This window comes from Choloepus didactylus, chromosome 5 (assembly GCF_015220235.1).
Source record: "Choloepus didactylus isolate mChoDid1 chromosome 5, mChoDid1.pri, whole genome shotgun sequence".
In the NCBI taxonomy this organism is placed as follows: domain Eukaryota; kingdom Metazoa; phylum Chordata; class Mammalia; order Pilosa; family Megalonychidae; genus Choloepus; species Choloepus didactylus.
Window position 1 is genome coordinate 93361794 of NC_051311.1, and position 12444 is coordinate 93374237.

Below are 12444 nucleotides of genomic sequence, written 5' to 3' on the forward strand. Positions count from 1 at the left end.
ATTGTCTGTTTGTCGGAAAATATTTTGAGCTCTCCCTCATGTTTGAAGGACAGCTTTGCTGGATATAGGATTCTTGGTTGGTGGTTTTTCTCTTTCAGTATCTTAAATATATCACACCACTTCCTTCTTGCCTCCATAGTTTCTGCTGAGAGATCCACACATAGTCTTATTAAGCTTCATTTGTATGTGCTGGATTGCTTTTCTCTTGCTGCTTTCGGGATTCTCTCTTTATCTTTGACATTTGGTAATCTGATTATTAAGTGTCTTGGCATAGGCCTATTCAGATCTATTGTGTTTGGAGTACGCTGCACTTCTTGGATCTGTGATTTTATGTCTTTCATAAGAGATGGGAAATTTTTGTTGATTATTTCCTCTATTATTGCTTCTGCCCCTTTTCCCTTCTCTTCTTCTTCTGGGACACCAGTGATACGTACATTCTTGTACTTTGTTTCATCCTTAAGTTCCCAGAGACATTGCTTATATTTTTTCATTCTTTTCTCCATCTGCTCCTTTGCATGTAGGCTTTCAGGTGTTTTGTTCTCCAGTTCCTGAGTGTTTTCTTCTGCCTCTTAAGATCTGCTGTTGTATGTTTCCATTGTGTCTTTCGTCTCTTGTGTTGTGCCTTTCATTTCCATGGATTCTACTAGTTGTTTTTTTGAACTTTCAATTTCTGCCTAATGTATGCCCAGTGTTTTCTTTACAGCCTCTATCTCTTTTGCAAAATCTTCTCTAAACTTTTTTAATTGATTTAGCATTAGTTGTTTAAATTCCTGTGTCTCAGTTGAAGTGTACGTTTGTTCCTTTGACTGGGCCATAACTTCGTTTTTCTTGGTGTAGGTTGTAGTTTTCTGTTGTCTAGTCATTTGACCTCCCAGGCCACCCCAGTCAGGTTTTCCTAGATGAGAACAGGCTCAGGTCACAGAAGGAGGAAATATTCAGTATCTGATTTCCCTGATGGTTTTTCTCAGAGGACTGATACACCTGTGCTTTTCTGCTGGGCAGGTGCACCTGTCAGCCTGTCACCGGCTGGTGTAAGAGGGTGTGGCCTGTTGCTCTCCTCCCCCAGGCTTTGGGGTCTGGTTCCAGTAAGGCAGGCAGTAGAGCTGGGCCCCTCCCTTTCCTCTTGGGAAGCTATAACCCCTCCAGAGAGGTCATCTGCATATCAATAAGTTCTTTGTTTCTCTGACTTGGCTGATCAGAGTGTTTTGATTTTAAAATGGCTGAGGCTTTCTTTACTGCAAAGCGCTGCAGGCTGAAAACAGCTGAGGTTTTCTCCACAGAGAGATCCTTTGGGCTCCCCATCCTGAGATAGATATGTCCCCCAACTCTCCCAAGGTCAGTTGTCACCAAAAGCCTCTGTGTGCTTGTTGGGGATTCGCTGTCTGTATTGAGCGGTTAATATTAAAACCCCAGTTGGGGCTGGACTGAGGCCCACTCGCTTGTTTGGAGAGTGCTGATCTCTAGCACTGCGAGGCTTCCGTGAGGGAGGGGCTCTCGGCTCTCAGCACGGGTCCACAGTTTTTAATTACAGATTTTTTGTTGCAATCTCAGGCGTTCCTTCCAATTCAGGTTGGTGGATGATAAGTGGACAGTCACGTTTGTCTCCCCTCAGTTATTCCAGGTTATTTACTAGTTTTTTGGTCATTTATGAATTGTTCCAGGGGGGCTCTAACAGTCTTCCACTCCTCTCTATGCTGCCATCTTAGCTCCTCCTATCCCTAAGAATAGTTTTGACATAACTATTCCTTATTGAATGTCAAGCCGAATACCTTATTCAATTTTATTGAGATATATTCACATACCATGAAGTCATACAAAACATACATTCAGTTGTTCACAGTACCATTATATAGTTGTGCATACATCACCAAAATTAATTTTTGAAAATTTTCATTACCACACACACAAAAATAATAATAAAAATTAAAGTGAAAAAGAACAATGGGTGCCTTTTTTTGTTGTTTTTTTTGTTTGTTTGTTTTTGCCCCCGTTTTTCTACTCCTCCATTCATACACTGGACAAAGGGGAGTGTGGTCCATATGGCTTTCCCAATCACATTGTCACCCCTCATAAGCTACATTTTTATACAATCGTCTTCAAGATTCATGGGTTCTGGGTTGTAGTTTGATAGTTTCAGGTATTTACTGCTAGCTATTCCAATTCATTAGAACCTAAAAAGGGCTGTATATATTGTGTGTAAAAGTGCCCACTAGAGTGACCTCTCGGCTCCTTTTGGAATCTCTCTGCCACTGAAGCTTATTTCATTTCCTTTCACATCCCCCTTTTGGTCCAGAAGATGTTCTCCATCCCACGATGCCAGGTCTGGATTCCTCCCTGGGAGTCATATTCCTCGTTGCCAGAGAGATTTACTCCCCTGGGTGTCAGATCCGACATAGGGCAATGATTTCACCTGCCAAGTTGGCTTACCTAGAGAGAGGGCCACATCTGAGCAACAAAGAGGCATTCAGGAGGAGTCTCTTAGGCACAATTATAGACAAGCCTAGCCTCTCCTTTGCAGCCACAGTCTTCCCAAGGGCAAATCCCGTGGTAGAGGGCTCAGCCCATCAAGCCACCAGTCCCCTGTGTCTGTGAGCACATCAGCAACCATCAAGGTGGGGAAGCCCAACACCCCTGCATTCTCCACCAGCTCCTCAGGGGGGCTCTGCATATTTTTTTTTCTTTTTTTTTAATTAACTTTTTTTTTAATTAACTATCAACTATATCAAAAAAAATTAAAAAAACATACAGATTAGAAAGGAAGAAGTAAAACTGTCATTATTTGCAGATGATATGATCTTATATCTGGAAAACCCTGAGAAATCAATGATTTCCTAATTCTTCCAGTCTTGAGGTCAGATCTATTATCTATTGTCCTTTCCTTTCAACCTGCAAAACTCCCTTTAGCACCTTTTTTTAGGGCCAGCCTAATGGTGATGAAATCCTTCAGCTTTTGTTTATCTGGGAATGTCTTAATTTCTCCCTCATTTTTGAAAGACAGTTTTGCCCAATAATAGAATTCTTGTTTGGCAATTTTTTTTTACTTTTAGCACTTTAAAAATGTCATCCCACTGCCTTCTTGCCTCCATGGTTTCTAATGAGAAATTGGCACTTAATCTTATTGAGGCTCTTTTATACGTACCATGTTACTTCTCTCTTGTGGCTTTCAGAATACTCTCTTTTTCTTTGGCATTCAACAGTTTGATTATAATACTTTGTGATTTGGATGATTTCAGTTGTCTTATTTTCATGTTCACTGATTCTTTCTTCAGTCAGCCCCAATCTGCTGTTGAACCCCTCTAGGGAATATTTAATTTCTGTTACTGTGGTCATCATCTCTGTTTGGTTCCTTTTCATAATTTTTATCTATTGATATTCTTTATGTGTTCATTTATTGTTTTCCAGATTTCCTTTAGTCCTTTGTCTGTGTTTGTCTTAATCTCTTTGAGCATATTTGGGACCATTTTGTAAGTCTTTCTCTGATATGTCCCAGGTCTGGTCCTCCTCATTGATGGTTTCTAATGCTTTAATCTTCTCCTTTGGTTGGGCCATCACTTCCTGTTTCTTTGTTTGTTTTGTAATATTCTGTTGAAGCCTGGACATTTTGATATTTTAATGTGTTTAATGTGATATTTAATGTGTTATCATTAGAATTTAGACTCCAAGGCTTCTGTTCCTTAAGACAGAACTTTTATGACAGAACTTTTATGTTCTGTCATGAAGTTCTTTTATGACAGAACTTTATGACAGAACCTTTATGACAAAACTTTTCTTGATTGCCAGGAGCTAACACGAAAAAAAAAAAAGGAAATTCCTCTCCCTGTTTTTGCTGATTGACCTGTACAGTGCTTACCTTCAGGTCTTATCGATACAGTCAGTTTAGAGAAGAGTTTCAGGCTAAAGCAGAGACCTCCCTGATCCTTTCTGCACATGTATCTTGTCTTGGGCATGCGTGTGTGGCCCTAGGAATTCTCCCATTTACACAGTTCTTAATGTCCCGTTTTCCCTAGGGAAGATTCGTTGGGCACTGCACTTTGTATCCTATAACTAGCAATTCCTTGCTCCAGGGAGCATGACTTGATTGCTCCCCCACAGAATTCTGTAGCAGAGTTCCATTAGCTACCTTCTACATGCAGAGCTAATTATGTACACCAGAACTGTATACCAAACAGATTTAGCCAGACGCACATGTTCCCAGTATGTCCATGAGGTTTACTCTGCTCCCTCCCAAGATGGGACCAGGAATCCATCATGGGACCATGGGCCAGCTCCACGCTGAGCTAGGGAGGGTTGGCAATCACTTAGACCTCTTCAGGTTTTCAAATTCCTTGTTTCCAGAAAGAGCTAGGGAGGGTTGGCAATCACTTAGACCTCTTCAGGTTTTCAAATTCCTTGTTTCCAGAAAGAGCATTTAGAATAGGTAACTTCTAAGGTCCTGCCCATTTCTAAAAGACAGATTACAATAGAACTGATTAACTGTAGTATTAAAGATTATGTTTTTCTTTATATTTTTAAACTCCACATCTAGAATAGAAGTTCAGTAAGGTTTACTTTGACATATTACACTTTTTCTTTTTACCTACATGTAAATTATGATCTGTCACTAATTAGCACAAAATATAAGTGCTAAAACTATACCTACGTGTAGGCAGTTTCATTTTTCTTTTTTTGCAAAACTGTAACTAGGAAAATTCAAAGGGATTTATTTAAATATAACTAAATACAATTGCTTGTTAATAATGTTTTATGTTACTTAATCTGCATTGAGCACATTTTAATTTTGTGTGGGACTTAAATTATATTCTACTAACCATTTCTTTTGAATAGCCATTCTTTCACCCACTTTAGTCTTTGAAAAGGAGTCCTTAAGCATTGCCTACTAACCAAAATATGTCTTATTATTTTTCATGTTGTTCTTTATGTACTGAGAGAATTTAATTTCTTGTAAATGAAAATCCTCAATTCACCCTTTCAGGTATTTATAAGCTGGATGATTACTAATACTTTTTCCAGAGAGTGTTTCAGCGGGTGAAAGAGGTTACTTTTTTATTTTCTTTGTGTTCTTTTTCACTTCTTCCATTATTTAGAACTTTGTCTAAAGTTTTCCTTTTTATCGTGTATTTTGTATTACAAAAGATCCTATCTCTATTGTATATGAAAATCAATTGCATATGAAAATGAATTCATCAGAGATTTTTATGTATTTTTATATACTAATGGTAAAGTATTTGGGTAAAGTAGAATATTAAAACCAAGTTAAACTACTAATTGCCACTTAACCTGATAATTACTAAGACAAGTTTTTTAAAAATAACATTCTAAATTGGTATTAACTATAGTAAAATGAGCAGTATTTTGATCCTTGACCTTGCACAGAGACCAGGTAATTTTGACTAAGAATCTTTTGAAAAGTTAGAGTATGTCTTTTAGAATTGTCATTTATAAGACCCCAAAATCTATAAAATTAGAACATTTTCACACTGTTATTTTATCTGATAGATATTTTATTTCTAAGACTATTTGTTGTAAAAATAAGAATAGCCATTAAAATTCTGAGAAATAGCTACCTGGTTTCATTAATGACAGATCATAATTTCTGTCAGAAAGCCATCCAAAGTAAGCTAAGTTCATATAACATACTTCTGCATATTTTTATTTGTAGATCAAAGAAAGCAAAACATTCAATTGATAAATCAACTGAGACTGATAATGGCTATGTTTCCCTTGATGGGAAGAAGACTCTTAAAAACAGTGAAGATGGAGTACAAAACCATGAACCTCCATGTGAAACCATTCGATCAGAAGACACAGCCTGGAATATAGGAACACTGAGGAACAGCCTCAGTAAAGTAAGTGTGATTTTTAAAAAATAGTTTGCTTATGTGATTTTACATAGCTAATGTGAAGTCATAGTAGTCGCCCTTGAACTCAGAATTTATTCTGTGAGCCTTAGAAAGCACAGTGATAAAGCTGAAAATTGGGTAAAGTATTATGATTAAACTTGATTGCCAGTATAACTTGGCTCCTTATGAAATTGATTAATGGCTCCAATTTTTCCAGAATATTAAAGTACTTTATAAATTATAGTAGATATATGCTAAACCTTACCTTTTTTTCCACATTTCCATGTGTATGTAAGAATTTGCATTAAATGGAGCATCCAAATTGTTCTGTCTAGAAACTGTACTAGGAACCTAGTTTACCATTCAAGTTGTCTGTTAAAAATTATCACCCTGTATTTCCTACATTCATGACCTTTGGTGTTAGCACATCTGTTGTATTTTTGTTTGTTTTTTAAATCTGAAAGCAGTTCTTATTGTTAAAGATGACAGTTATTTGTTTAGTTTTCCAAATAACAGTTAAAGAGATCATAGGTTTATTGTAACAAAGTCTAATGTCCCCTTTTTGCTTAATTTTTCTCATTTGGTAATTTATTTTTTAAATGTTACAACCAAAAAACATGGTTAAATTAAAAGGTGCTACCTCTGTTATATTTAATAATGTGAGCACAAATATTTTGTGCTGAGGAAAATAAAGAGGTTTCTCCAAATTTTCAGTGACATATGTGACTTTGTGACAGTACATATATTTTCAATACCAGTAGGTCTAGAACAGCATGGGCTTGCACTGAAATATAATCCCTTACTCTATTTTAGATTTTTCAAGCATTTAGCTCTCTGGTGGTATCAGTCTTTCATCACTTTTACAATTCAGTGTATATGAGTCTTTTGTCATACTTTCAAACACATTTTCAGATATGTATTACCTACTAAAGTTATATGGGAAGATGATGAAAATATCAATCAAACTTATGTTCTGGAGTTTCTCATGTGTCTGACAAATTGATACGTATATTATGTTGTCTGTCTTTTATGTGCACACATATAATCAGTCCTGCCTCTCACTTCCTCCTGCCCCACAAGTCATTATTAAATCAGGGGTGGCTATTTTATTATTGATGGCATCTCTGAATAGAGAAAATACTATTATTAGTTCATCTCAGGTGCCTGGTTAGTTTCTTTTCTCTTAGCTTCTTTTAAATGGTCTGTGTTCTGCTTTTAACCTCTTCTGTAATTCTTAATTTAGTAAGCTGCTTCAAATCCTTTTATGAAATGAAATGTTATAGGGCAATATTTGTCAAAAGACTTTATTCCTTTCAAAATTCTAGTAAAAGTATAGACATTGGTTGTAGAATTTTTTTCAGAAAATCAGGTGATACTAACCAATTACTTTGAGATATTTGAAGGTATTTGGGAGGTGTATATATCTATATATATATATGCATAATTTAAAATTTTGCAGTTTTAAAGGTACAAAGACAGTCAGAAATTACATATAATCCTCTTCATGTACTCCCAACTTAGGATACCCAAAGGACAGTAACAAATGTCTCAGATGAAGTGTCCAGTGAGGAAGGTCCTGAAACAGGATACCCATTACGCCGTCATGTCGGCAGGACTTCTGAAAGCATTCTTCGGAATAGAAAGTCACATCATTATAAGAAGCATTGCCCTAATGAGGTATACCCTTTCGCCTTACGTATATACATACATATCTCTGTTAAGCATACATATCTTATATGCTGTAAGTTTGCAACATCTTTCAACAATTGAATATAATTTTTGAAATAACAAATGTTTTCCATTACTGTCAACATTTGTTGTGATATGATCTGGATTTATAGCATACGTTTTAGATTTATGTTTTGCAACACATCATTAAATAGCCACATATTTGTGCTCATTTTGTGCAGCCTCTCTAAAGACTCATATGTTAAGTTTGTTGTTTACTTTTAAAGAAGACCATTCTGAAGAGAATCTTTGAACTCCTGTCTTAGTCATTTCCACAACTTGAAAAGCTTTATAACTTATTGATTATAGCAAAGTTCTTATTCTAAATCACTTCTTTCATATTACTGTCACCAGTTATTAAGTTACCTACACTGTAAAGTTCGATTATTTTTCCTTCTTTGATTCCATTTTTCTTTATTGATTTTTGTTCTTCTCTGTACCCTTTTCCAACTTTATTACATTTCTTCAACTTAAAATGATTTAAATAGTAAAAGAATTTCATTCAATTGTATTTTCAGTTTTTATTCTAAGAACAGAATATTTCATTATCTGGCTTTAAGACTAATGAATTATTCTTTATGTTACTTTCTGATAAATATTACCTTTTACTCCTTTTGGACTATATTAGAATATTTTTTCTTGCTGATTTAGGGTTAATCTGAAAAATCAAATGTTATGCCTTGCTAGGATATTAATGCCTTCAGGCTATTAAGATTAGAAGGGTTACTTTTTCTTTGTCCACTCTTCCCTGTATTTTTTCTCTAGTTAATCTTTCTGATGAATGTTTTTGTGTTTTTTTTCTCAGTGATTACCGTTAGACAGACACTAATGCAGTATGTCTGCTCATTACATCCTTACCCCTGTCATCTGATGTGGTGTCCCTTTTCCTAAACCAGATAACCAAGCTTATGAAATTCACAATCTTAGTCTACATTCAGTTAGAAGTTAGTCATTGCAGGAGGGGAGCCATAGGGCTGTTTGCTTTCCTACAGAATAAATTATTTGACTTTAGAGGTAGTTTTCTCACCCTGCTTTCTTTGCTCTTCTTGGTTAGCAGCTATATTTTGAACTGTTGAGATTTTGGAGGGACAGAACAGTATTCTACTAATCTTAACTCTTAAATAAACATGTTGCTTGAAGTCTCTAGCTTTCAAGAAAAGTAACACTGTTAATTAGCCAACAGGCATTGGTTGTTTTAAATCTTTTTTAGTGATTTAAAAGATTACACAAAAATAAAATCTGGTCTTCAAATTCTTCATCTGTAAAGTGAGGAACATTGGACTAGAAGATATTTAAAAGCTGCATTCAGGTCCAAAAGATTTTTGCTCTCTTAAACCAACTACAAAGGGCATTAAAAAAAGGGAAAAAAAAAAATCACGAAACCTCTTTTGAATAAGTAAAATTGAGACAGAATATTAGTAGTGCTGTTTTGCATCTTTATTTATAGTTTAAGTTGCTATGTTCTCTTTGTATTATTGGTGATTTTTTTTGTATTTGAGAGAGAGACCCTAAAAAATTATTTTGTGCATGGGTATGACTGATGGGCTTCACTGTGAAATGATTGACAGGGACCCAAATGTTGATATCTGTAGATGTACTCTTTAGGGGCATTCAGTTTTTTAGGAAGAATCATTCGGTCTTCTGGTGGGATGGGGGTGGTAGATAAACACTGTGGTTTGGGTACCAAGAGGACTTGGGACAAGGTGGGGATCTCGCCATTCAATTTTTACACTTTCAGTTAATGCCCTTGTTTTTGCCTTTTTTTTTCCTGCTATCTATACCATATCTGATTGACTTCTTCCAGTCTCCTTTTGGGAGATGTGGGAGGTGGGGAGGTGGGGGGGTGGGGAGGGGAGGTGGTTACTTGTTATATGTGATGGAGGAGGTGTCCTGAGATCCTGACAGCTCTTTTAAGCATTTGTCACCTTTTCTACTCTATCCTACCTTCTTTAACTCTGTTAAGTATTTTTTGACTTTTATTCCCTATTGTAGATTAGCTTCTCTTCTAATGAAGGTGGCGTTTGATATGAAGCATAATTTAAAAACCATGGTCTTGGAGTCATACTTAATATTTAAGTGACTTTGGGAAAGTTATTTAATTTCTCTGCATCTCAGTTACTACATCTATACAATGGGGAGATAAGAACAGCCTTATCAGATTGTTAGGATTAAATATGATTATGTGTAAATTGCCAGGCACAAAGCATTTATGCTGTAAATGCTTACTCCCTTCAAATAAAGACTCTATCTCCTCTTAATTTGATTATGTGTTCAGTTTTAGCTATCTGTGTAAAAAGTTGAAATAAACAGAACAAACTAAATTAAATACGGTTAACTTGAAATGTCTTCTATAATTCTGTTTTAATGTCCTGTTTTTAGGCTTTATTCAGCAATTTGTAGTAAAATTCAAAGTGGGTTTTAATCACCTAAATACTGCAGGTAAAATTCTGTTTGAATTGTAAGCAATTATAGGCAATAAGTTTTAGGTTTTACATTTTGTAAAATGGTCCACTTATTAATCAGTATTTGGCAAAAATACAATTAATTATAAAGAATTACAGACATTTTCTTAGCCCTGAAATCACCCATTAATTTCAGTTAAATAATCATCAGGCCTTTAATCATGTTACATATTTCTGTATCTGATTAGCAAGCCTGCATTAGAAATTAGTGATAGAAGTTAGCTTTATCAAAAATTTTAAATTAGCAGTTACTGAATACTTAACACTTACTGCGCCTTGCTGTCTAATGGAAACTTTTATGATGAAACTGCTTGTGCTTCAACTGTTCCAACTGACATTAGTGAGTCTGAAATATTTTTGGAGTTTGTTTTATAAACAAAAGCACACTGATTTTTGCCCTGTTTTCTTTTTGGTATTTTGCATACTTTTTTTCTTTATTCATATGTCTGTTCATATCTTTTCAAAAATGTTTTATTACTCTTCTCCCCAAACAACCCTCCTTCCAAAAGCACTCTATCGGCAAACTTAATATTTTTTCATGATGCCCAATTCTAAATCAGTAAATTTATCATCAATAATGTGTCTCATTCATTCAAGATATTTTGTTACCCATAGTAAGGATGGCAAAGAAAAAGAATAATGTGTGGTTTGTCTTTTGTGGACTTAAAGTGTTTTGAGACTTAGGTTCTATTTGAGAATATTATATACATGAACAATTAAATTACAGAATATTGTAGATGCTGGAAAGCAATGCACAAGTTATAGTCAAAAGGATATAAATAATAATAACTCAGTTCAGAGACAAAGATCATTTTAGGTGGAAGGCTTTAAATTAGCATTTATCTTTATGCCAGGTTTGTATTGAAAACTACAGCAGTTAGTTTCATTTTCAGCTTTTCTTTAAGGTAGGTAGTATCCTTCCTTATCGGTAGATGAGGAACCTGAAGCTCATAAACAAGGTAAGCCAGCTGATAAGGAATGGTGTTGGTATTTTGCTGTCACTTTGTTGAGTGGGCTTTAAAGAAGATTAAGATTAATGGTAAGAGATAGGAACATAATCAAAGGCTAGAGTAGCTAAGAACAAGTCATATTTAGGGACTAAAGAGTATGCCATTATCACCAGAATGTGGTTCTGAGAAGTAGAAGACAAGATCAAAAAGTAACACAGGGTGGGAAGAAGGAGCATGCTGTATGAAGGGATCTTAACTTTATCCAGGAGAATAGTAGGCAGCCACAGAAGGATTTTGGTTAGAGGAGTGAAAGAAAAGCTGCATTTGAGGAAGATGAATCTGGAAAGAGGGGGAAGGCCTTTCAGATGGGGACCAATTAGGAGGCTTTTATAGCAATCAAGATATGGTTGATTAAGTCTGGACTCTGGTAATAGCATTGGAAAGAAAAAGGGATAAATGTAAAACATTAAGATAGAATTAACAAATCTTTGTCACAGAGTACAGCTAAAAATAAATCCAAAAATTTGAGCATACTTGGCTATAAGGATGGCTGTTGCCACTCTTTATTCATTAAAGGTTCTTTTGAAGTAATTTATCAAATCAAATTTTCAAAAACTCAAAATTGTACTTGAAAATTTATTTTGACATTAAAAACTCCTACAAAAAAAGTAAATTCATTAGAAATTATTTAACTTATCTCCCAAAAAATGACATGGCAGTTGTCTTCCTGGTTTAGATTTTTTGTCAGTTTTATGCCAGTTCATTGAACTTCTGTTTAAGAAACAAAAGCAATAGATCATTTTTGTTGCTAAAGAAGGCTAGAGTAAGAAAAGAATTTCATGAAACTCATCAATTAAAGTGGGTTAGTATTCATTGTGCAGTTCATGTGAACTTAAGCTAGTCTCTGTTTACCTGAATTCTGAACTTCATATAAAGTTTAAGAGAAAATAGTGACAATCTTTGCATACAAAGTAACACTTCAGCCCAGATGTGAAATCAAATAAATTTTGATGTGAGAACATTTTGTTGCTCCTTAAATACTAATATGTGTTTGTTTTTTAATGTTTTGCTGCTCTCTATGTCACTGTCCTTTGATGGTGTATTTGTTGTTTTAGCAAAAAAAGTAGCAATATATGGTTCTGGTAGAATCCTTTGAGTTGGAAAGGGTTCATAAATTGTATTAATGTCAAAGAATATCTTGATTTCAGGATGCCCCTAAGTCGGGTACTAGTTGCAGCTCTCGCTGTTCAAGTTCCAGACAGGATTCTGAGAGCACAAGGCCAGAATCTGAAACAGAAGATGTGTTATGGGAAGACTTGTTACATTGTGCAGAATGCCGTTCATCTTGTACCAGTGAGACAGATGTGGAAAATCCTCAGATTAATCCTTGTGTGAAAAAAGAATATAGAGACGACCCTTTTCATCAGGTTGGTTTACAGTGTTGGATTATGTGGAGCTATCAGG

At 35.2% G+C, this 12444-nt stretch overlaps 1 protein-coding gene across 8 annotated transcripts in view; it reads left to right on the forward strand.

Moving 5' to 3' along the window:
• PHTF2 (putative homeodomain transcription factor 2) overlaps positions 1-12444 on the forward strand; it is a 136824-nt gene that overhangs the window by 85791 nt on the left and 38589 nt on the right. For 6 of the 8 annotated variants that reach the window (XM_037836503.1, XM_037836504.1, XM_037836502.1 and 3 more), the window contains 3 exons: positions 5660-5846; positions 7362-7517; positions 12189-12407. In XM_037836503.1, coding sequence (XP_037692431.1) covers positions 5660-5846; positions 7362-7517; positions 12189-12407 — 562 coding nt within the window. Of the gene's footprint in view, positions 1-5659; positions 5847-7361; positions 7518-12188; positions 12408-12444 lie in introns of those variants that run through there. The other 2 variants (XM_037836509.1, XM_037836506.1) reach the window with 2 other exon arrangements.